The 25,300-nt window shown below is 42.2% G+C and overlaps 1 protein-coding gene across 1 annotated transcript in view; it reads left to right on the top strand.

Annotated features, from left to right (window-relative positions):
- Dnah9 (dynein axonemal heavy chain 9) overlaps positions 1–25,300 on the top strand; it is a 349,307-nt gene that overhangs the window by 151,595 nt on the left and 172,412 nt on the right. Inside the window, exons 36-41 of the mRNA XM_036196748.1 lie at positions 5,414–5,588; positions 10,571–10,744; positions 11,192–11,399; positions 21,954–22,119; positions 24,307–24,409; positions 24,899–25,138. Of these exons, the coding sequence (XP_036052641.1) occupies positions 5,414–5,588; positions 10,571–10,744; positions 11,192–11,399; positions 21,954–22,119; positions 24,307–24,409; positions 24,899–25,138 (1,066 nt within the window). The remainder of the gene's footprint in view (positions 1–5,413; positions 5,589–10,570; positions 10,745–11,191; positions 11,400–21,953; positions 22,120–24,306; positions 24,410–24,898; positions 25,139–25,300) is intronic.

The following is a 25,300-nucleotide window of genomic DNA, read 5'->3' as shown; positions in this document are numbered from 1 at the left end:
ACTCTCAGAGTTGTTATGCTTTGCATTTCTCTTGTGGCTAGTGAGGGGGAACATTTTTTTTTTCACATGTGTACTGATCATTGTGTTTCATCTTTTTAGACCTGTCGGTTCATTTCATTAGTACTTTTTTTTTTTCATTGAGTTGTTTGGAGTTTTGTTTGTTTGTTTAGTTTTGGGGGTTTCTTTACATATTCTAGATAGTGATCCTCTATCAGATATGTAACTAGAAAAGGTTTTCTCTCTCCCTCTTGGCTGTCTTTTCACTGAATTATTTCCTATTCTGCATACAAAAAGAATCTTCATAATTTCATGAGGAGCTACTTAGCAACCATTGACATTATTTTACAAGCAACTACAGTCCTATTTAGAAACTCCTTACCTAGGCCTATATCTTGAAATATTTCCCTACTTTTTCTTCTAACAATTTCAAAGCCTCAGGTCTTACAGTAAGGCCATTGATCATTTGAAGTTAATTGTTTTGCATGTTGACAAATAGGGATCTCGTTTCATTCTTAAAAAAAAAAAAAACCAAAAAAAAACAAAACAAACAAACAAACAAAAACAAAGCTCCAGTTTTCTCAGCACTATTTCTTGAAGGAGCTGTATTTCCTCCAATATGAGATTTTGGCAATTTAGTCAAAAACTGACTGTGTGGATTAATATGGAGGTTATCTATTGCATCCTATGGGTCTATATACCTGCTTTTGTGTCTACACACTGCTGTCTTTGTCTCTATGGCTTTGTAGTATAATTTGAGATCAGATGATATGATATTTCCATCTGTGTCATTTCTGCTTAAGATTGCTTTGGATATCCATGGCATTGTGTGTTTTGATATGAACTTACTTTTTTTTTCTAGGTCTGTGACAAATGTAATTGGAAATTTTTATAGATATTGCACTGAATATATAAATAACTTTTGTAACACTTTCACAATGTTAATTCTTTTCATCCATGAGCATGGGCAGGCTTTAGAGCTTCTAAGGTGTTGTTAAGTTTCTTTCCTAAATATTCTAAGTTTTCCTTATACAGATCTTTTGCTTCCTTAGTTAGGTTATGCCAAGGTTTATTTTTGAAACAATTGTGAATGCAATTGCTCCCCATATTTCTTTCTCAGGATGTTGGTGATTGTTATTTAGGAAGGATACTGATTTTAATATTATTTTATACTTATTAGAGAATTTCATGTAATATATTTCAATCATATTTATTTCTCCCTCCCCATACTCCTCCCAGACCCATGTAACACCTCCCTCTCCACCCAACTTCTTGTTCTCCCTTTTAAAAAAATGGAGTTCAATTTGTGTTGCCCAAATACACTTGAATGTGAGACCTGCTCTGGAGAGTCTTTGCCCTACCATGAGTCATGTGCTTAAAAAAATGACTTTCCTTCTCCTAGCAGCTGTTAAATGCTAATAGCTCTTCATCTAGAGGTAGGCTTTTGTGTCCACCTCTTTTCCTCCATGCTGAGATGTTTGTCTGAGCTCACACTGGTCTTATGCATGTGGTCACAATTATTTTTAATGAATCTGTGCAACCTACTGCCCTGTGTATGTAGAAAACACTGTTTTCTTATAGCCATCCACTAGCTCTAGTTCTTGCACTCTTTCTACCTCATCATCTGCTATGATCACTTCATCTTTCAAGAGTTTTCTTAGGGATTTTTTATATCCTCCTGTTTGGGTCTTAACACTCCACATTATTGTAACAGTCTTCTGTACATTGAAGAGTAGAGTCCCTGCAATAATCACTGTCTACTGCAAGAAGCTTCTCTGGTGAGGATTGAGAGGTGCACTAATTTGTGAATACAGCAATAAGTCAGGGGAGTTGTTTGAATACTGTGTCCATTTAGCAAAATATTAATAGGTTTCCCCCCTAAGGACTATGACCCACCTAGCCACAAGTTCTTTGCCCCAGTATGATGCTGATTTTATATATTGATGTTTATGAAAATATTAATCATTTCCAAGAGTTTTCTTAGGGATTTTTTATATCCCTAATGAAGATACATTGACTTATTTTCCTAATCATAGCCCTTTTGTTTATGTATACTGTGTTATTGCTATAGCTAAGACTTCAAGCACCATATGGAGCAAGAGTGGGAAGAGTGAACACAACACTTCTGTCTTAATCCTGACTAAAGAGGAGATGCTTTGAGGTTCACCCATGTGCTATGATGTCAGTTGTAGGTTTATAATATACAGACGTTATTATTTGTAGAGATGTTCCTTCTGTTGCCAGGGTTTTTTTTTTTTTTTCAGAGCTTTTATTATGAAGACATGTTGGATTTTGTCAAAAGCTTTTTCTGGTATCATCTTCTGGCATGACCTCATACAAAGTTGGCATTGGGTATAAAGCAAAGGGGGAATTGATGCAAAGAGAGACATGGCTGGGGAGAGAGCATGAATATAATATGTCATACTTTGTGGGTTCTAATCTCAAGTCCTTCAGTATTCCTCCCCAGGCTCCTAGATGCCTGACACACCGCCAAGTGGTTCTTTGCAAAGTCAGGCCACAGGCGCTGGCCAGACCTCTGGGTAAACTTCAGGAACCTGGTTGTAATATTGGCCCTTCTCCTAGGCAGTCCTTCCTAGTGTTGGCCACCCCACTTGTTCCCCTACAAACTCTGGATCTAACCAGGTTTCCACTTCACTGACTACTGTGTGAGGCTCTGATTCAAAGTTTCTTCCCAGTGGTCTAGAAGTATTCTAGACCAGGTGTCAGTATATACTCCCATGGCACTTGCTCTGAGCTTCTCCAGAGCACAGTTTGCAGATGGTCTTATACCACCTATCCACCAACTCAGCAGGGATCTTTGTAAGATGGTTTTCACTGCTGTTCCCCTGTAGTCTAAGAAGAGATGCTTTTCCCAGCGTGTCTCCTCTTTCTGCCATTGCAGCACACTTTGGTCTGCCTCCTTCCCCCATCGCATTTTCCAGCCCTCTAAAACATCTGTTTCTAAAAGTACCATACAGACTTCCTGAGGCTCTCTGCCTTACACTGTGGCTACTGCTGCCTGCGGTTGGCACTCTCTCTTTACTAGGGGAAGGAAAGCTCCCTAAAGAGAGAAGATCCCTCTGGGAAAAACACTGAGCTTTGTCCCCTGCTTTTTAAAGTCCCATGGTTCATTTTCTATTAAAGCTATGGGTATTTGAAGAATGCTGTCCATCTCTTCTGAGCTGTTATCTAACTTCTCCCAATTTATCCCCTGAAGAGTCTAGCAGAATGTGCCTGTGAGTTGCTGGCCATCTTGGATCTCATGTGTTAAGGGTTTTAGTATCATTCACTTAACAAAGCATAATAATAAAACAACTTTATTGTCCCTTCAAAACTCTTTTGTGGGGGCTGTCTCATCTCCTGCCCCTGGGTAAGATCTAGGTATGGGATATGCATGGTGGCACATGTGTGGAATCATGGAACTGTGGAAGATGTGGTGGGAGAGTATAATATGGAGTTACATAGCACGATGACTGTCTTGAACAAGCAAGCATTTACAAAAGATCTGAGTCAATGTTTACAAAGTTATTATTTGGTAATAAATATCTATATGTTCACTTCTAGTCTCTCTCTCTCTCTCTCTCTCTCTCTCTCTCTCACACACACACACACACACACACACACACACACACACACACACATACACACACACACATACACTCAGTGCACTGAGAATTTAAAGAAACAAACCTTATTTATAGTGGAGACTTCTAGCCTAGAAGCTCTGTCCCACAGTGAGGATGGGCAGTGTTCTTCACTTCTTCTTTCCCATCCTCAGAACTATCTTCTTGTCCCTCAGAGATGAAAGAAGATAGTGCAAAGAGAAAAGGGAGAGGAATGTCACTTGGCTGGACCTGTGTATGCATGGCTACTATCTAAATCTAGCTCCTTCCTTTGGAAGATATGGGAGCTCCTTGTGCCCCTCCTCATCACTAGCATCTCCCATCTACATTTGTTTAAAAATATGTGTCCCACTCCTTCATCCACTGGTGAGTGTGCTACTGGTCACACCAAATCCTGCAAGGTGATCCTTTAGTTTGCAAACAACCCTACATGCAGACCGGATTCCAGAAAATCCTTTTTTCTCCCTTCGTTTGACAAACTGGAACTCAGGATACCACAGCTAGAAACTTCTGTACACTCTGATCTCAGATCCACAAGCCCCTTGGGTTTCCCAGGCACCATTCTTCCCAGCTCAGAGCAATCCAACTGAAGCCAGTCCCCTGCTTTTTCCTCAAGACAAATCCTCGATTTCCTGTGGAAGATGGGGTGTTTGCTGCACACCGAGGTTCTCATTGCAATCCCACTTTGGTCTTCACTATTACTAAGAAGTTGACAGGTCTAAGTTGCAAGATGGTCCTACCTGGGTTGTTTGGGTGCTCATTTTGAAGTAGAAGGACAGCTGGCATGACTTATTTTGGTGCCTCATCCAATATGGAGCTGGAGATAATTCCATTTTATTATGCTGTCACAAGTGGGTATTGAGCAAATGATGGGTGGCTCATTAGACTTGGCAGAAGTAATGTCTACTGTTAAACCGCACACTCGCACAGTCTTACTGTTGTAAGGACTACAGACAGATTAGAAACAGCTGCAAAAAAACAACACTGGAGAAAGTGGATGCTGAGCAGCTCATAGGCCCAAGGGAGGTAAATGACTTTTAAGGTGGTCATTGATAGTGCTGCTTATCTAATAATACTAACTAACAGAGACTCTGCCTCCCATAGCCTAGGAAGATTACATTCCATAGCAGAATGTGATGAGAAGTGGGTGTATGGTTATGTGATGTATACCATCCATACAGATGGAGGGATAAAAGGGGGGGGGTATGTGACTTATGAGCATGTGTGCATGAGTGTGTGTGTGTGTGTGTGTGTGTGTGTGTGTGTGTGTGAGTGTATGTGTACATGCGTATGTGGTGCTGGAAATTGACCCAGGACCTTGTGTACACCAGGCAAGTGCTCTACAGCTAAGCTACATCCCCAGAATTTAGCTTCTCTTTAGGTTTTGAAGAAATTGCCAGATGGGTGAAAACCTGAACACCAGCTCATTTTGTCCCGCATCCTGCATTCCCCAAATACCATGAAGAAAATTTCAATGCAAACAGAGATGGAGAAGGAAAAGAGGTTATCAGTGGACAGGTCAGACAAGAAACCTTCTCTCTAAAAGCTCTGAGCTCCCATTCTTTAAAGGAAACTGACCTGAGAGTCGCTATAGATAATGAAGACCTACATAGCACCATGGTCCTCTATGCTCCCAAAGTACATGACAAACCATGAGTCCCTGAAACCAATGGGCTTCCATGGCTGTGCAGTTCCACCACAAGAGTGGAATACTCATGGAGTCTTAGAATCTCTCTCTCTCTCTCTCTCTCTCTCTCTCTCTCTCTCTCTCTCTCTCTCCCTGCCCCCCACAGATTTAAGAAGATGATCCCAGTCCCAGAGCAGAGCATGGTCCAGATGCTGTGCTACCTCCTTGAGTGTCTCCTGACCAAGGAGGACATCCCTGCAGACTGCCCCAAGGAATTGTATGAACTCTATTTTGTGTTTGCTGCCATCTGGGCTTTTGGCGGTGCCATGGTACAAGATCAGGTAAGTGACATGCTGAGATCAACACCATGTTGAAGCGTACAGTAGTAAAAACTGACACCTCCCCAGACTCTGAAGGCAGGCTATTGAACATCACATCAGGGCAGTTTACCCACACACTGCTACACTAAAGGCACGGAACCCCTGACAAGGGCCTCACAGTGTTTGGAGCTGTTGCTTTCTGAGCTGGGGAGCACATCTCTGCTTTCATGGAATGCTGTGCAGTGCTGGGGCTTAGACAAGCACTGGGGTATGTTATGATTCTCTGCCAGGGGATTTGTGTTTGATAGAGAGGGCTGGGAGAGTGTTGTATTGTAGAAACCTAAGTGAGAGGAGTATTTTTAGCTCTAGAGCTCTTCAGAAGCAAGTGCTACTTACTCTGTAGCAAGGCAGAGTTCGCCAGGATGTCTCTACATTCCTTAAACACAGAGAAGGCCAGGGCAAATGTTAACTGCGAGTGGCAAACCAAGTAGTGATTATCACCAGGTGTTGACCCCTATAGCCTCATGCTTGTCAGGGATAGAGATGTTGACTCAGAATATCCTGGCAATGGATTCCTTAACTCTTGCTATATTCACACCCCCTCTCTTTACTTTAGTATACTTTATCTAGACATAACATATTCAAGATTATATAAACCAGTGTTTTATAACTGAGTCTGTCTACCATACCATGTTATAAAGATGTCAAGAACACGGACTATGTGAGCAATTGTTTAAATCCACATAAAAGTTTTTTTAACTATAGGAACAATTCTGTATAGATTTGTTCATCTTAGACTTACCCATTTGACCAAGACGTACTACTTTCTGCTCCCCATAGTCTCTAGCTATTATTATCCCACCCTCTGCTTCTATGAGTTTGACTATTTTGCATTCATTTCATTTGTAGAATTTGTCCCTCTGTGCCTGGCTTATTTCACTTAATATCTCCCTGTAAACATCATATTTTCATAAAGGGATTGTGTGTTCTGGTGTGTTTATCCCAAAACACAGCAATAATAATAGAAAGTAGAGGAGTACAGGAAATTGGGATGCATTGGGTAGGTTTATGCACTGATTATGGCGATGACCTCACAAGCTTATACTTATACTACATTGTATACATGGAATAGCTGCAGCTTTATGTATCAATAAAAAGGTTCAGATTAACCAGTGAGAAAATAAAGAAAATGGAAAGAAAGAAGAAGGAAGGGAAGCAGGGAAGGAAAAGAGAAAACATTGACAGGATTTAAATTGTAACTGTCAATATTATCTCAGAAACAGTGAGTTAGAAATTCAGCCTTTGTCTTCCTTCCTCTCCCTGTGTGTCCAGAGGATGCTGACAGCTCCTGGGTTGTTGATGAGGATATTGTTCTAAATCCCCCAATGCGGACATGTGGAAGGTACTGAGAATAATGCTGGCCTAATACATGTTTGTTAGCAATATTCTCCTAACCTAAATATTCAGCTATACAGAAATACCTGGTGCTATCTCACAACAGGAAGCCAGATAAGCTGTGACTGCTACAGAGTTATTATTTACTCCTTCTAGTCTGGGTTGACTGTGGGGCTAGCACTCTCTCTCTCTCTCTCTCTCTCTCTCTCTCTCTCTCTCTCTCTCTCTCTCTGTCTCTGTGTGTGTGTGTGTGTGTGTGTGTGTGTGTGTGTATGTGTGTGTGTGTGTGTGTACATGTACATGTGTGCACATGCATGTGGAGGTCAGAAATCAGTGTCACATATCTTCCTCAATTGCTCTACAACATTTTTTAGATGACAGTCTCTTACTGTGACCTGGAGCTCATTGACTAACCTAGACTGGCTGTCCAGTATACCCTAGAGACCCCCAGCCCTGGGATTATAGCCATACACTGCTGTGTTCAACTTTTAAATGGGTGTGGGAGTTTGAACTAGGGTCTTCAAGCTTGTGTGGCAAGCACTTGACCAGCTAACCCATCTTCTAAGCCATCTAGAGCTCTTGTTTTCAGCCTTGCAGGACAAAGCCATATTTGAAAAATCTGAAAAGGCAAGGAGTGAGAGCAGGGGTCTAAATGCTTTGCTCCTTCACAGGGTGCACAAGCCCTTGTTCTAACACCCATCCATCATTGCATGCTGCTCAGACAACACAGGGCAGCTCTCACAGGCTCCGCATTCCCTGATCCCAGCCCAGACTTAGATGCCTTGAGGGTAGGAAAGGAAAGATGTACAGGCTCCAGGACATCTAAGAAGTTCTGTGTCTGCTCTGTAGTCCACAGGTGCTATTCTTCAGACTGCTGTTGAACTGCTATTGCACTAACAGTTCCCCTCAGAGGCAGAGTGTGCTGGATGGGTGACATTTGGCTGGAAGGCACAAACATCCCCAAATGCAGAGGCTTATGCTTCCATCAAATGCAGGCTCTGGCCTTCTAGCTGCTGAGATGTCAGCTAGCCACTCCTGGGCACCTCACCCACATTAGCAGTGGGGTGTCAGGATGAAGACACATAGACACGTGACCAATTTTCCAGTCTACCGTAGAGATATTTAAATCCACTCCACTCTTTCTAAAAGCCTGGAAGAAAGCACCCTTCCTAGGTATCTTAAGCTCTTGTAACTATGGGCAGCCATGCTGGCTTATAGGGAGAAACACATGGGAAAGCTGTTAGCAGCAGGGAATGCCTGCAGTCCCACACAACCACATTAAAGCCAAACATCAAAGAGAGTGCTGTAATTAGAGAGTAGGATTTTGGCCAGATATTTGCATCAGCACCACCAATGGTGCCTCACTTAAAAACCTGTCAATAAGGCCATACACTAAACAAAAATGGAGCCTATGCCTGTGTGGAAGGTCCAATTTAAAAAAAAAAATCAACACAGTCCTGGTGAATACTTTTCAACAGTCACAGAAAGTGATCTCCCACAGAGACATGGCAGAGAGAACACAAGACTGGTGTAGGGGCTTAGATATACAAAACAGGGATCATTCTAAACAGCCAGGATGATTCAGAGCATTGTGAAGACTGAATGTGGTGAAATCAGATCCCAAACTCTATAATGGGATATCAGTAACATTTTAACGTTATCTAGGTTAAAGGGCATGGCTATAATGGAATTTGAAGCCATGGGAGACTAGATTTCATTAAAATACATTTCTCCAAAAAAGCCCCACAGAGCTGAATACAAAGGGGGCCAACCAATGGCTCGGTTAGCAGGGGTCATCTTGTCTTCAGTCAGAGTGGCAGCTGAGATCAAGTGCCAGATTATGGGGTGGCAAGGGGACAGATTAGTGTGACCCAACCTGCCCAAGAACAAACCAGGTAGATCAAGGATTAATTGAGATGAGGAGAGGATGGACAGACATGTTCTTTCTAAAGGTAGCCTCAACTTGAGGTCTCCCCAGAAACCAAAAGGGTCTCTAAGGACTTCATCCATGGGTTAAAATGGGCGTTTTTCCCTGTGATTAAAATTAGAGAAGAGAAAAAAAAAGACAACATTCCCTTAATCTGACTTGAAATCATAATCAGAACTACACAGAAGCCTGTCCATATTTCTGTCAATTCTCTTGTTCTTGTTTCGGTTTTCGGTTGGTGTTTTAATTGTTTTGAGACAGGTCCCACAATCTAGCCCAGGCTGGCCCTAAACTCTTAGTCCACCTGCCTCAGCTTCTGGATTCCTGGGATACATGTGTGTGCCACCAGGTCAACCTCCATCCTCATTTTGAAACAAAAGAATTTTATCCTATTTACCAGAGGACAGTAAAATGAGAAGTCCCCTGTCTCCCTCAGGAGACTGATTCCTCCCGATTCATCCCTCCGCACCAGCTCTGCCACTCATCTAGTCTTGGAATGCTATCTCTACCCTGTCCTCCCTGGTTATCTCCTACAATGGCCATCTGTTGTCTCCATGATATTTCCTATGTCTGGGAGTTTGCAGTGTGGTTTTGCTGTGCCGCCGAGTTGCGGAGTTTCAACTTGAACACAACGGAGTACCTCAGGTGTTGCACTCTATCCCTAAGGGATTTGTGCTTTATACGAAGGCAGGGAAAGTATACACACAGCCTATTATTTCTTTCAGAAGGGTCAATGGGCTGTGTCTTCCTCTGCTGTTTCAGGATATTATACTTGGTCTTGAAGGAAGCTTTCAAAGTCTTTTCGAACCTTCATCTGTAGATGATGGAAGTGGGACCCAGGAGGATGTGACTAGCCTCTGTGGCTCTTTGTGCTCCACTGCACTGTGTTCCTTGCTGTCAACCTTCATTTATGTCATGAAATTGCTCGGTCTCAGATGCCTGGGAGGGTGGGAGCTGGTTTCTTAGTCTCTTCTGGAGGCCTTGGTCCATGCTTGCTCTTCTGGCAGTCAAGGACCCTACTCCCTTCTGCATCCTCAACCCTCCCTCAGCCCTCTTTGCCTTTGGGCAATTGTGGTGTATTCCAGCAGCAATGTTGTAGCCACATTGGCAAGGCAGGATGCTGTATGTTGTTATCTTACTCCATTTCCTTTGTACCACATGCTAGGACATCAGTAAAGAATAGAAATTCATTTAGCTCTTGGTTTGAGAGGCTTGAGTTCTGGGAGTCTGGCACATGTACCTGTTTTCCTGATGTATCACAACAGAGAGCATTCCATGGGTGTCAAAGAAAATGTGCAAGCTTAAATTTCTCTTCTCTGAACTCCACCATGGAGACCCTGTCATGTGACCTCATTTCATCCTACATCCCCTTTCTATGAAGGCCCCACCTTCAAGTATGTTTACATATGACTTTGGACATGAACTTTCCAGCATATGAATGCTAGGACACATCTAAACCCTAGAAACTTCCAGAGGGCAACATCTGTCCCAGAGCATCCCCTACCTTCTGGTCTTTGACAGGGCCAATGCTCTGTCATTCCTGGGAGCTGTTCCATCCTAGAGACATACATAGGCGGGAGCTCTTTGTGCCCTTGCCTCGACTTCCATCAGTGCCAGGGTTACCTGCCTGGGCCCCTTGGGCTCTGGAGGATCTGTGAACTAACCAGCCTTGTCTTTGCAGCTTGTAGACTACCGGGCAGAGTTCAGCAAATGGTGGCTGACTGAGTTCAAAACAGTCAAGTTTCCTTCCCAAGGAACTGTCTTTGACTACTACATCGACCCAGAGACCAAGAAATTTGAGCCCTGGGCCAAGCTCATCCCCCAGTTTGAATTTGACCCTGAGATGCCTTTGCAGGTAAGTGGGACTGAATATCCAAGGACATGGTACCCATGAGGGTGCTCAGAAGTGACCCCAGGTGGTATCAAGTATTTGACTTTGTAGAAACCAGTTGGTCCCCAGATGCATTTGTTTTCAAATCCTGGATGTAATTAAGCCACAGAGTCCCCTACAGGAAAGGAAACAAATAGAGAACCCAGTTGGCATCATTAGGAACAGAGGACAGGGGGGTGGGAGCAAGGCCAGAAGATCCTGCAGGTCCCTTTGGAGATGCCTCAGGGAGACAGAGGACAGTAGTGGGTCTCTACTGAACTTCAGAGTACAGTGGCAGTGAGTCACAAGATAGACAAGCAGTGGAAATTAGGAAGGATACTCAGAGCCATCCCTATTAGACAAGCTGTCGTATGGCAGAATCTCATCTCCTGGAATGTCTCAGAACATGATGCCTATCACATTCTGCTCCAGGCTTGTTTGGTACACACAAGTGAGACCATCCGTGTGTGCTACTTCATGGAGCGGCTTATGGAGCTGCGGCGGCCGGTTATGCTGGTCGGCTCTGCAGGCTCAGGCAAGTCCGTGCTGGTGGGAGCAAAGCTGGCCAGCCTTGATCCAGAGAAATACTTGGTGAAAAATGTGCCCTTCAACTACTACACTACATCAGCAATGCTGCAGGGTAAGCAACCCCAGGGACCTGGGCTATGAGCAGCTAAAAGGCTAACAGGGCTTCTATGTTTTCTGGGCTGGGCCTTCATCATCCACAGCACTGCTTTCTCCCTGACCCCACACATCTCTGTCCCATGTCCCTAGTACCCCTTAACACTGTCTCCTTCTATCTCCCTTCCTGTGCCCTATGGCCTGTCGGATTCCATCAGAGTGGTACTATGGCTTCACAGACAGCCTAGAGTCACTTGGAGGTCTGCATGGGCTTGTAGGCTCAGGCACTGGAAGCATCTGCAGATATCACTTCATCCATCCTTCAAATATGGTAGGTGGGATTGCAGGCTCCGATTAGGAGGATGGCTGCCTAAGGTGACACCAAGCAAAGCCTCACAATACATTCCTGACTTCTGAATTCTCCTGGGGCCAGTAGTGAGCTATCCATAGGTTCACTGGTTGTGAGTGGAGGTAGGCTCAGTGCACTGATGTGTACATGTATACACAGAAAGAGAGAGAGAGAGGGAGGGAGGGGGAGAGAGAGAGAGAGAGAGAGAGAGAGAGAGAGAGAGAGAGAGAGAGAAATAAAAAATAAATCTTTTGGGTTGGGGATTTAGCTCAGTGGTAGGGCACAAGGCCCTGGGTTCAATCCTCAGCTAATAAATAAATAAATAAATAAATAAATAAATAAATAAATAAATATCTTTAAAAAAATAAACAGAAAAATGTACTAAGGATGCTTTTAATTTACAAACGTTATTACACGATGGCTACACAGCATGGCACATACATATTACCTAAGAACATATAAGAAACTGGTAACAGTAGTTGTCCCTGGCATGAGGAAATGAACATTGAGGGTATGATGGATATTTAAATGATTCTTAAATTATTAAGTATTTCAAGAGTGCAGAGAAGTCCATACTGAGACATAACAGATGTCCATGTACTACCACCCAGATTTAGCAGATGTTAACACACCCAAACCCAGTATGCATCATTATACAGTTAAACTCTTGATACCTACCTGTAGTCATAAAACACAATGTACTCTTAAATAATTTAAATGTTAAAACTATATCATACTGTTCTCTTTGGCAACTTACTTTTTAATCAATGTTTTGATACATGCAGATCTATTTCATTTATTTTCACTCCTACACAGAATTCTATTGTAGGGATAAATCAAGGCTCTTTTATTCATTGTCCTACTGAGAGGCAGCATAACTTCCTTTTTAAATTTGTATTAGTTCTTTGAGAATCATACACAGTGTGTTCTTGTCATATGCATGCCCTACCCAACTCAATCTATCTCCTTCCCCTACATACCCAACTTAGAATTTTTTTTCTAACCCATGTGTGATGTGTGCTGCCCATATAATGGATGTTTAGCCTTTCATTGAAACATGGTCAGCTTGTCAGGGACCACAATCTTAAGAAAAACTCATTCAGTCTCTCCCAGCAACTATCAATCACCAATAGCTCCTTAGCTGGAGGTGGGGTGCTTTGTGCCTACCTCCTCTTATCCACCTTGCAATTTGGTCTGGCCTGAGCTCGCACAAGATTTGTGCATGCTGTCACAACTTCTGTGCCCCACTGTGTCAGGAGACACTGTGTCTTTATAGTCATCCACTGTCTTAGGCTCTTACACTGTTTCTACCCCCTTCTCCACAATGGGAAAGGAGGGTAAGATGCAGACAGATGTCCCATTTAGGGCGAAGCATTCCTCATTCTCTTACTCTCTGAACCTGACCAGTTGTTGGTCTCAGTGCCATCTATCGCAAATAGAAACTCCTCTGATAAGGATTGAGAGTGCTTTAACCTGTGAATGTAACAATAAGTCATTAGCAGTAAATTAAACACTACTTCACAATTTACAATGATAGCAAATTCTCCCCAGGGCCTATGACCTATGTAGCCATAGACTCTTGGCCTGAAAAATGGTGCCAGGTATGTATTTCATCCTGTGGAGCAGAATTAGTCCCAATCAAATAGTGATTGTTACTCCCATGGTGTTCATATCACTAGTGCATAAGTAGGCATGTCTTACCAGGCCAGTTATTACTGTAGCTCCTAGGGTTCACAGCTGGGTAAGAATGATGATTACGTTTCTTCTCCAGTAGTGTACATGGCATATTCCAGAACTTTGAAAATTAGAGCAAGTAGAGATAAAGCTTCCATATCAAAACCAGCTTGATTGATAGGGTGATGATATGTTCTATGACTCAAGTATGTGATGTTATCAGCAATAGACAGAATACCATCAAGTCTCAAAGGACAGTTAAGATCATTAGCAATAGCCTGTAATGCTTGGGAGATCTATGGACTTCACTGGCCAATAACTCCAAAAGAGGAGCTCATTCCTGGCACTGAGGTTTTTATTTGTTAGCCTGTGGTGTCAACAAGAGGCACTGTGGCACAGTTATGGTAGCTCCTAGTTTTAACTATTTATATCTATTATATATAAGTATATATCTGTATACTTAAAAGCTTCTACTGTAGTAGGTTTCCATATAATTTTTGGAAGGTCTTTGGCGTTATTTATCACTCCCCATATTCCTTTATCTACCCTTCCCTCCTACCCGCCTCCCCAGTTTAACCCTTCCCATTATATTATTACCCTTTTACTCACACAACTGACTGCCAATCTCTTACTAATTTCCTGACATCTATGAGTATTTCTAATGAAATACACATATCTGAAGGTTCAAAGTTATCCACAAATGAGAAAAAGCATGCAATGTTTGTTTTTCTGAAATGGGTTACCTCATCAGAATGTTCATATCCATCTCTATCCATCTACCTGAGAATTTCATAATTTTGTTTTTCTTAACAACTGAATAATATTTCATTGTATAAATGTATCATGTTTTCACTAACCATTCATCAGTTGATGAATATCTGGGCTATTCTCTTGACCTACCTATTGTGAATACAGCAGCAATGAACATAGATGAGAAAGTCTCTCTGTAGTAGGATATAGTCTTTTGAGTATATGTGCAAGGGTAGTATTGCTGGATCTTGCAGATAGATATATTTCCAGTTTTTGAGGAACCTCCACTCTGATTTCCATAAAGTCTGTGCCAGATTCTACTCCCAACCAGAAATGAACCAACGTTCCACTTTCCCTTCATCCACACCAGCATTTGTTAGCAGCTATGGGTTGTTTTTGTTTATTTGTTTTGTTTTGTGTGTGTGTTTATCTCAGCCATTTCTGACTGGGATAGGATGAAATTTCAAAGTAGTTTTAACTTGCATTTCCCTGATGGCTAAAGACGTTGAACATTTTAAAAAATGTTTCTTGCCGGGCAGTGGTGGTGCATGCCTTTAATCCCAGCAATCGGGAGGCAGAGCTAGGCAGATCTTTGTGAGTTCGAGGCCAGCCTGGTCTACAGAGCGAGATCCAGGAAAGGTACAAAGCTACACAGAGAAACACTGTCTTGAAAACAAAAACAAAAACAAATGTTTCTCAACCATTTATGTTTCATCTTTTGAGAACCTGTTTAGTTTCATGCTCAATTAAAAAAAAAAAAGTTCTGTTGTTTGTTTTCTTGCTGTTTTGTTTTCTGAGTTCTTTGTATATTCTAGATAATATAGCTCTGTCAAATATATAGCTGGTAAAGAATTTTTCCCATTTTACAGGCTCCATTTTATGAAAGCTTTTGTTGAGTTTTAACAAATGTAATAAACTACACATATTGAAAGTGTAAACTTTGGTAGGTTTTAAAGTATTTACACACTCATGAAACTGTTATCATTGTCGAAAATCTGAACACAACCACCTCCAAGTTTTCTCACGTCCTTTGACAATCCCTCACTGTGACCCTTCCACCCTGCCCGGTGCCAGACATCCACCCATCTACCTTCACAGTCTATTATTGTGTACACTAAAATAGCACGCATGCTCCTTTCTGCTTTCCTCCTCACTCAGCTGCATTTTAAATTAACCCATGTTGTTCAGTGTTAACAGTTCCTTCTTTCCATTCTTGAATCATAAGATCAAATTTAGAAAACACTGCAGATGATTCCCACCACCGAAGTGCTTAGTAGGGGAATCTATTATTATAGTAATATTAACAAAAATGCTTCTCAAAGTTGAGACTCCGTGTTAGACTAGTCTTCCCATGCCGCAGCTGCCAGAATCAAAAGAGCATAAACAAATGTTTCTTACTTAACAAAGACATTGAACAAAAATTATTCTGAAGATAAAAAAGCTAATATTATTGGAAGAAATGCTATCGCTTTGAAATAAGGAATAATCCCACTTCACAGGCCACTCCCAAGGGATCACAGGAACATTTTGCAACTCATACATTATGTTAGCCAAGTGGATCCCTTTTTCTTCATACCAGACAGATGTTCATGTATAAAGGAGGCACCTGCCTCTCTTCTCTCTCAAGCCATCCAGTTCTGGAGTCTCCATTGGGTCCTCTCTGAACTGACTGAAATGCAAATGAGGAATGTGCTTTAGGCATTCACCCAGCTCACATAGCTGTATAGACAGCATCAATACAATGTTAATATAGTCAGCCTTGTGCTACAAACTCTATCTCCACCCCTTTAATTCATTTAATCCCCCAGCCAACCTGTGGCACTTCATTGGTAATGCTTTTGGTTATAAGTAGCAGAAAACCTAATGATAGTGGTGTAGAAATCACACACACACACACACACACACACACACACACGCATGTACATGTATACACACACAAAGTCCAAAGGTCAGTAATTACAAACTCTAGATCAGTTGTTTAATAATACCTGTGTTAAAATATTTGATAATCCTTTGACTTATCTATCCTTCAAGATGACAAAATGTCTTCTGCTTCATTCATTGTATTTTCATTCCAAATAGGGAAAGGAGGGATGTGGTGGTACATACCTGTAATCCTAGCATTGGGATGCTGCAGCAGGTGAATTGAAAGTTGGAGGACAGCCTGGGCTATATGGAAAGACTGGATTTGGATGGATGGATGGATGCATGGATGCATGGATGGATGCATGGATGCATGGGTGGATGAGTGGATGAGTAGAGTACTCAAGAACCTCCTAGATGTGTGCTTGTGTTTCACTGTTCACAGTTATGGTCACTCCAGCTGGAAAGCATCAAAAGAGAATGTAGTTGGGAGCCATGATGATCACAGCTCTGAGCATGATTTCCTTTCTCATAAGATGAGCACACAAGGCTTACTATTTTAAATGTGTCTTCTTTCAAAGTCACCAGATGTGTTAATAGCAAAGTTGTCTGATGGACCTTTTGATATTCTGTAAGGCCTGCATCTTAATTTCCATAGTAGAATGCCTTCTTTGCTCTATGTACCCAACCTATGGAGTGTGTTCATATAACAGGACTGTGACTATAACAGGACCTTCCTTCATTATGAAAAAACTCAGCCTTTAACAAACTACTCTCTATTTCATGCACGGCCAGGTTGGCAGTGCTTCAGCTCAAGCTGAAGTCTATGTTCTCAATCCTACCAGATTCTCCTCACACCCTGTTCTATGGCTTCTTTTCCCTTTGCTAAGCAATGACATAATGGTTCACCCTTGGGTTCTGTTGAGGGTCACTGTGATGAAAGCTTATTTTAGTTTTATTTTAATATCTTCTCTGGTGAAGACCATTTTATATCCTGGTATCTCTTTTATGAATAACTATGACCTCCCAGAATTTGTCCTTTAGAAGAGGTGGAATTATACTGCTAATCTGATGAATTGTGGTTACTGGAATTATACATAGATTAAGCTCTGAGTTTTCTTACAAGCAGTTCATAAAGGCAAATGTGAGATAGCTTTTATGGGTTATGATAACTGTATCATTTTAGAATAATGGTACAAATAAGTTGCTTCTCTTTCCAAATTGTTTTGTGGTCCCTTTGGGTCTTTGTTTCGGTAGATCTTTTTCTCTGCCCCTCCTCTCTTTGCTCTCTTCTCATTGTTTTAGAAAATGTGAATAAGACTTTTTAAAATAATAATAAAATTTACAAAGAGCCACAGACTAACCAAGATAGAAAAGGGGAAGTAAAGAACTTGGTGAAGGTCGATGGACTCAGAGTTTCTGCTGAGAGGAGCTGGCTGAACATCATGCTCATGGTAATCCTGCATTCTCTCATCGTCCAACTGCGATTTGAATTATTAGTTCAACAAATACTTGAGAGCTTAATTACACTAATTAGAGAGGAGCTCAGATGTCTGAAAGTGTAAGATGAGTCTCTGTAACCTGCTCATTAAAACTTAAGGTTATTGGGTATCTTCAAAGATTTACTGAAATCCCTCCCTCAAAGGAGTGCTGTGCTTACACTGCAATAGGTGTGTAGCTCGCCTTTGTTCAGTGTCTTCCAAAAAGGAAATGACACAAACTAGTGCTAGGTCATCCACAATCCATCATCTAATGAACAGGAATTCTGCTTGGAACTGTAGGTGCTTCAGAACAAAACGAAGCCAAGAGCACTACCTTCAGACAATAGAGAAGTCATTCCATAAATTATGAAACATAGCACAGCCATTAAAATCATGTTTCAAAAGGATCTTTATTACCAGATAGAGAAATTTGCCGCAGAGCCAGGCATGATGACTCACATCTGCAATCCCAGCCCTCCAGAGGCTGAGGCAGGAGGCTCATTAGTTAAAGGCAAGCCTGTGCTTTATAGTGAGACTCTGTTGCCAAAAAAAAAAAAGAAAAAAGAAAATCAAAATAATAGTTACATAATATATTAAATCAAAACTAAAATATATATAAGCAATATGTTTGCAACAATTATGGTTTGTAGAGATTTAAAAATCTAATAGAAAAAGGTGTCTTGAATAAAGTACAGGACACAAGAATATTGAAAGAACTGCTAACTGCTTAGTGATAAAATTTTGGCCAATTGTCACTTTCATCACTGAGAATTTTTGTGCACTCTAATCTTTCCAGAATGAATATGTATGATTTTTATAGTCATGCAAAACAAGCTATTTCTTCAAAGAATACATCAAAAGGCCTTACAGATACAACCAAAAAGTCTTAACATATGAAAAACTTAAATAATCTGAAAGGAAAATAGTTCAAACACAAGTACACAAATCATATGATTGCAAGGAAAGCCATGATTAATTAATTATTGATGCTATCGACAAAAAATATGGAGCAGGCAATGAGCTGAGCATTTCTAAAGCCAGAAAGCAGATTGGAGACCCTGTATAGATGTGGTTGGCAGCTGTCGTTCCCTGAGAGTCTTCAATCAGGCAGACTTGGGGTAAAGCCCTGGATTTGACTCTTCATAGTCATTTGCTCTTGGAGAAAATCCCTTGATTTATCTAAAGCTCAGTCTTCTCCCTTAAAAGACTTTTGAGAGGTAAAGACAGTTTATCAAGGGGCTCTTAGGGGAGCTTATAATACAGTGAAGGTCAACTGCTCACCACAGCAGGTCCCTGGCATACCATATGGATGCATGAATGTACTGCTCTTGGAATCTCGATACCGGAGGACCAGAATGGTCAGAAACAGCCTAGAGATGCTGAGGATGAAGGCACAAGGGATTACTCACCCAGTGTGATACTTAATGTTTATTGTCAAACTGACAAAATACAGAATCACCAAAGACACAAACCTCTAGACAAATCTGTAAGGAGTTTTCTAGATTGAATTAACTGAGGCAGGACAACCCACCCTAAATGTAAAAGGAACTATTCCAAGGACTTGGGTCTTGGCCTGAATAAAAAGGATAAGGCAAACTCATCTTTTTCTGCTTCCTGAAAATGGATGCAGTGGACCAACTGCTTCCTGCCTCATTTGCCATGATGGACTGTACCCTCAAACCTAAGTTGCTTTCATCAGGTATTGCATTATAGTACCCAGAAAAGTGACTTCTATGTCCATTGGGGTGGGGGGTGGGGGTGGGGGGGATCATTGGAATCAGCACCTAAAGATCTAGATCCCGGTTTCAACAAGGAGCTCAACCTTCCTTGCTTAAAACTCTTGTGTCTTTAATTCCAATTTGGAGAAAAGACCTTCTTTTGCTGTCTCTCAGAGCATGCTGTAATATTTTCATTCATTCTTCAACTGAATAAACAATCCCTAAGCATTCTTCTGTGTGCTAAAGGATGTGCTAGAGAAACAAAAACAAAATAGTCCCTGTCCTCAGGAGTTTAGATTCTCATACAGAATGAGTGGGTGAGATAACAAACAAGATAAATAACAAAAAACAAAACACATTAAATAATGATGAGTGTTGTAAAGAAAAAAATTAAACAGATGCAAAGGCAAAGATGCAGGGGGCTCAAATTTAGGTAAAGTACTAGGAAGACCTTACTGGGTGGTGGGCATATTTGAGTAAATAAATGAAGAAACAAGTCACGCTGCCATTTCGAAGAAGAGGATACCAGCCATAGCAGAGAGCCAGAGCAAATTCTCTGGGGCAACAAATGATGTTTGTATCAGAAGCAGGTGGCTGGAGCAGAGAGTGAAGAAGTTGTCCAGACTGAAGTGAGATGCCATCGAGAGCTTAAGCAGGGTGCTGACATCATCTGGCTCACTCTTCACAAGGGCTCCCCAGTCTGTTGTTTTGAGAGCCTAATGAAAAAGAGTGGAGCAGGAAGTTAAGGTGACCAGCTAGAGTGGTGCTACCATTGCCACTGAGAGTCAGAGCACAAGATGGCAGCCACAGCAATGCCGAAATGGCCTTCACATGGAAGACGACAGTCCCAAGATACTGGGGATTGGCATTAATAAAAACACAGATCTCAATAAATGGGCGGCACTGCTCCCTGAAGCCACAAACTGAACCGTGTCATTCTACACAGGTCTCAAGAAGTTCAATTAAAAAATTCACAAATGGGGTGGGCTTGATTCAGATGTATGTGTGACAAAGTCAGAACTCAACCAAAAATGCTCAGTGCGGGCTGCTGTCCTCATCGCTCCTGTTTGTTTTACCAATATCAACATCAACACAATCCCTCAAACTTAAGCCATGCCTACTCCTACAGCCCCACCAGGACACTGAACCACTATTTAATGTCATTCCCTCTTAGACGTGAACAGAAGCAGAGAGAGGTCCACAAGATCGTGCCTTGCCTCTCTCTTCCTTTCTTTCCCTGGAGAACTTTGCATATTCCATTTGAGACAATCCAGCACTCTCCAAGGCCACTTCTTGGTAACTGGGGTGCTTTTCTCCTCCACCATCCTATAGCTGCCTAAAGAGCTTAATCAGCCCAAATTACAGGGTCTGCTTAAGTCAAGGGTTTGATTTGAATGCTATTGCCTTGGGAGGTGGAGAAACAAGTATTCCTCAGGAGAAGCTTCCTATTAGCAGGACTGGTCTCAAAGCGTGCCCTTGGCAGCCCATTAATTATATTTCATTTTTGACAGATCTCATATGTAGTTGTTATATCTTTAAGGGGGGAGAAGGTGTTGGGTGATTAATTGGTTGATAGTGTATGTTAATTGCATGCTAATTAAATTTAAATTTAATTCATATTTGAAACACTTAATTTAACTTGGGCCCAGGAAATTAGAATATTCAAGCGTCTTGAGGGAGCTTGTCTTTCTATCTGTCACCTTCCTTGTCTGTTGACACTTTCTCCTTGTTTACAAACTTGTTTTTCAGAAGAAGAAATCAGATGGTTCTTAAGGCTCCCAGCTGTAATAAGAAAGTGTTGGTTCTTGCAATCCATACATATTTAATTGCTTTACCAGAAAAAAAGTAAATCCTAACTCTCCACCCTATTACTTAAGTTTCTTCTGAACAAGCCCCATCAAGCTGGAATCAATGTGTCTGCTTCCTTCCCTCTGGCTTGATAATGGGAAAGATGAGTCCAGGAGAGAGTGTCTGTACTGAGTTCTCACACTGTTCTCCACTGATAGGGAGCCAGAGGACTGAAAGCAGGCCAGGGTGCTGATGGATGCCTCGCAGACATTCTCTGAGGCTCTTTTTCTACCCCCAAACCCCAGGAGGTGAAGACTCTGAAAACAATGTTGGCAAAATATCCAGTGACTCCTCCTACAGCTTTCAAGGTCAAGGGGGCCTCCAGCTGAGCTCCAGGGCTGTTAGTCCCCTTGGCATCTTGGGTGCAGTGGAGAGGTCTACCAGGGTCCAATTCTATGTAGACTTCCTTGGGGATAAAGACCTGGGCTGGTGACTGTGAATGCATCTTCTGTTTCTAACCTATGAACAACAAAACTGGGAACCACAAGAATGGCAAGTGCATGGGCTTTGGGGCTTAGCTGTTCCATTTTGCAGACTGGCTCTCCCTTAGCAATGCAGTTTAGTACTTTTGTGCCTTGGCACCCATAGCTCTGAAATGGAATCGGATTCGTTTTTAGCATCCTATGTTGTAAGAATTAGATGAGGTAGTGAATAAAGCCTAACAAAACATACAGTTAGATGCTTCGTGCCTGGTGGGTAGTGCCACACCTATTGCCTGGTCACTCCAGGCTCCTCTTCTGGTCCAGTAGAATGACTAACCTAACAGAACGATTGTTACTCTTTGTACATTTATGAGAGTGTGCCTCAGCTTGTCCTGGACACTTGTACTGCCTTGGTGTTGACTTCTAAGGTTCAAATTTCCTTCCCTAACTAACTGGGTCTCTCCTCAGCTGTCCTGGAGAAACCTCTAGAAAAGAAGGCGGGCAGGAATTATGGCCCTCCAGGCAACAGGAAGCTCATATATTTCATTGACGATATGAACATGCCCGAGGTGGATACCTACGGGACAGTACAGCCCCACACTATCATCAGGCAGCACGTAGACTATGGCCACTGGTAAGTGTCCCCGCAGAAGGGTTCAGGTCATTCAACTCACTAGGGACTGCAGTGACAAACATCATTAAGTTCTAATGCCACAAGAGGAGCCCAGGCTAAACCCCACCCACTCTTGGGGACTTCTATGCTTTTTGGAGTGCTCCCTCAGGCAGGGCTTCTGGGTCAAAGGGTACTGAGCTCTCACCCAAGAAGGAAGCTACAGTTTTCTACAGGACTCAATGCCATGACCTCTGGAGACTGGGAAGGATGAGTGTTTTGGAGGAGTGGACAGAGGATGGAGAGGGAAATTTGGATTTTATTGGCTATGTGCTATACAGGCATATAGAAACATACCCAACTGTACTATATGCAGCATTGATGGTTTTTTTTTTTTTTCTTTTTCAAATACAAGGCTATGATATAAAATTTAAAAAAAGAAACCATTATTTCAAAATTGCATTCTTGGAGACTTCACCTAACCACAGAGCTGAACTCCCCACTTGCCTCCACTGAGGTCTGATGATAGCAGACACACTCCCAGCTGATCACCTGCTCAGGCTCGACATCTTCCAAGCAATGCAGAGTCTCGTAGTTTCTCTCACAACATCTTCATTTTTAATGACAGCCAGTCTACACTGGCCAGTGACAGGCCAGTGACCTGAAGCACATCTGTCTCCCTTGCCTCCTTCCGTCAAGATGATGTGGAGGGTTCACGAGAGAAATGAGAGGGGGGTCGCAGTGAAGATGCCAACATGAGTTTGGTCTCAGTCCTCCCTGAAATCTCTGCCAAATTCCATTACCGTCTTGCCCTGAGTCTCCACATTAGGATCTGAGCTCCTAAACACCATAGGAAACATAAAGTAAAGCGAAGATGCTGAACTTTGCTTCATGGTCACACATCTTAAGTGGGAAGTAGAAACAATGAAAAATTCTACCCTAGTGCTTCCTCTCTTTGTGTACTTTCTCTGAAATGCCTCTTCTATCCTCTTCTCTCTCCTCAGATTCCCATTGTACCGAAGCTGATGCCTTGGGTTTTCTGAGAAAACTGGTGCCAAGTCCACCCTTGCTTCTGTACTTGCTCACTGTCTTCCACACTCTGTGTCTCAGCCTCCCATGCCCTCTTGCCTAAAGCGTAACTCTAGTGTATGGGTTCCACAGTCCCTTGCTCCTGAAGTCTACACTAGCTAGTCCCCATGCCTCTGTTGGCTCCTTCCTGTCATGGAAACTTCTGTTTTGTTTGCTACAGGGCATTCCGCAATGGCTATTCTCTCTTTCTTCTGTGTATAACTAAAATTTCCTCTCTGTTCTTGCTTCCTGCTTGGCTTCCAACTCTTCAATGTAATTATCTTTGATTTCTGCCCTTCCACCCCACAATTTCCTGCAAACCTCCTAGCTAGTGTTACTGTGCAATCCAAGTGACCCTGCTGGGGAGAGGTCTTTCTTCTCTCTACAGTGCTAATGAAGGAGTGCTGGTTTCCATTGCTTTCTGGACAGCCACATTCCCCTGATTTTCTTCTTGCCCATCAGTCCTCTTCTGCGCTCTCCTCCTGGGCTTTTTCCATAGACATTGGATTTCTTGTAACTTTTTTCAGGCTATTGTTTTTTCTTAGTCTGTCAGTAAATCTAGGTCTCTACTTTTTTATTTAGACACCTGTGGTGGTTTAAGTGAGAATGACCCTCATAGGCTTCATGTTTGGTTCCCAGTTGGTGAGACTGCTTGGGGGAATGATTAGGAGGTTTACTTTGTTGGAGGAGGTGTGTCATGGGAGAACAAATTTTGCAGTTCCAAAAAACACGTGTGATTTCCCCATCCTTTTCCTGCCTCCGGTTGTGGATCAAGATGTGAACTCTTAGCTGTTCCTTCTCTCTGTTATCATGGACTCTTACCCTCTGAAACCATAAACTAAGTTAAACACTGTCTTTTATAAGTGTTCTTGGTCATGGTGTCTTATCACAGCAATAGAAAAGTATGTAAGACACAACCCAAGTATATGAATCATAGAAATTATCCTACTTCCCCTTGAAGAAGTGCAAATTACCTCAGCCCTCACACATAACTCTCACTATAAATATTTGTTTGTTTTGTTTAGAGAGATAATGCCACTATGTGACCCAGCCTATTCTTATACTCACAACTTCCTGCCTCCTGAATGCCTGGGTTATAGATATATACCAACAAAGGTGGCTCACTGGAGGTATCTATTTCAGGTATGATCGGAACAAGCTGTCCCTAAAGGAGATCATGAACGTACAGTACATCTCCTGTATGAACCCCACTGCAGGCAGCTTTACCATCAACCCAAGGCTTCAGGTATGAAAGCAGTCAAGCATGGGTAATATTTCTGAGTCCTAATGCTATCTATCAGGGATAATGGCCTTTGATTACTAGTGGTATCTGGCCCTTCCCCAGGCTACCAAAGTGGCAAACCAACCTGTGTTTCTAGGATGAGAGCCTAGACTCGGTGTCACAGGATTGAGAACTAGAGGAGTTCCCAGAGTTCACATGACTCAACTCCCTCATTCTCAAGGTCTTCTGGTAGATGGACTTACCTTTTCAAGGGTGTACAGACATAGACTCACAGTGTCAATTCAGATTTGAACTCAAATTCTTTTCTCACTAGCCCATGTAGTATCTTTGACCAAAGCTTCGATGTCATTATTCTTCCAGTCATTTTGGGTTCAACCTAATTTTGGCAACAGAATCTTTGATTACTGTCCCCAGTCTATAACAGTGATCTTCATAGGGTGATAAATGATATCCAACTTACTCCTGTCCCATGTCCCTTGTCTTCTTCTGCAGCGTCACTTCAGTGTGTTTGTCCTCTCCTTCCCGGGGGCTGATGCCCTTTCCTCCATTTATAGCACCATCCTGACCCAACACCTGAAGCTTGGAAACTTCCCCAGCACCCTGCAGAAATCCATCCCTCCTCTGATCAACCTGGCTATCACCTTCCACCAGAAAATCGCCGCCACATTCCTGCCCACAGCAATCAAATTTCACTACATCTTCAATCTCAGAGATTTTGCCAATATTTTCCAGGTAAGTTTGTGAGCGACTGTGAAAGTTTAGAGATAATCCATAGGTTCCTATTCTTAAAAAGATACATGGTGAATGGCAAATCCCTCTCAACAAAGACACAAACGGTGTGAGGTTGTGATCATAAATAGGTAAAGAATGTCATGGGCTCCATGAGGAAGATTT

This window comes from Onychomys torridus, chromosome 8, assembly GCF_903995425.1.
Source record: "Onychomys torridus chromosome 8, mOncTor1.1, whole genome shotgun sequence".
Lineage (NCBI taxonomy): Eukaryota > Metazoa > Chordata > Mammalia > Rodentia > Cricetidae > Onychomys > Onychomys torridus.
This window is presented reverse-complemented; position numbering and strand designations above follow the sequence as displayed.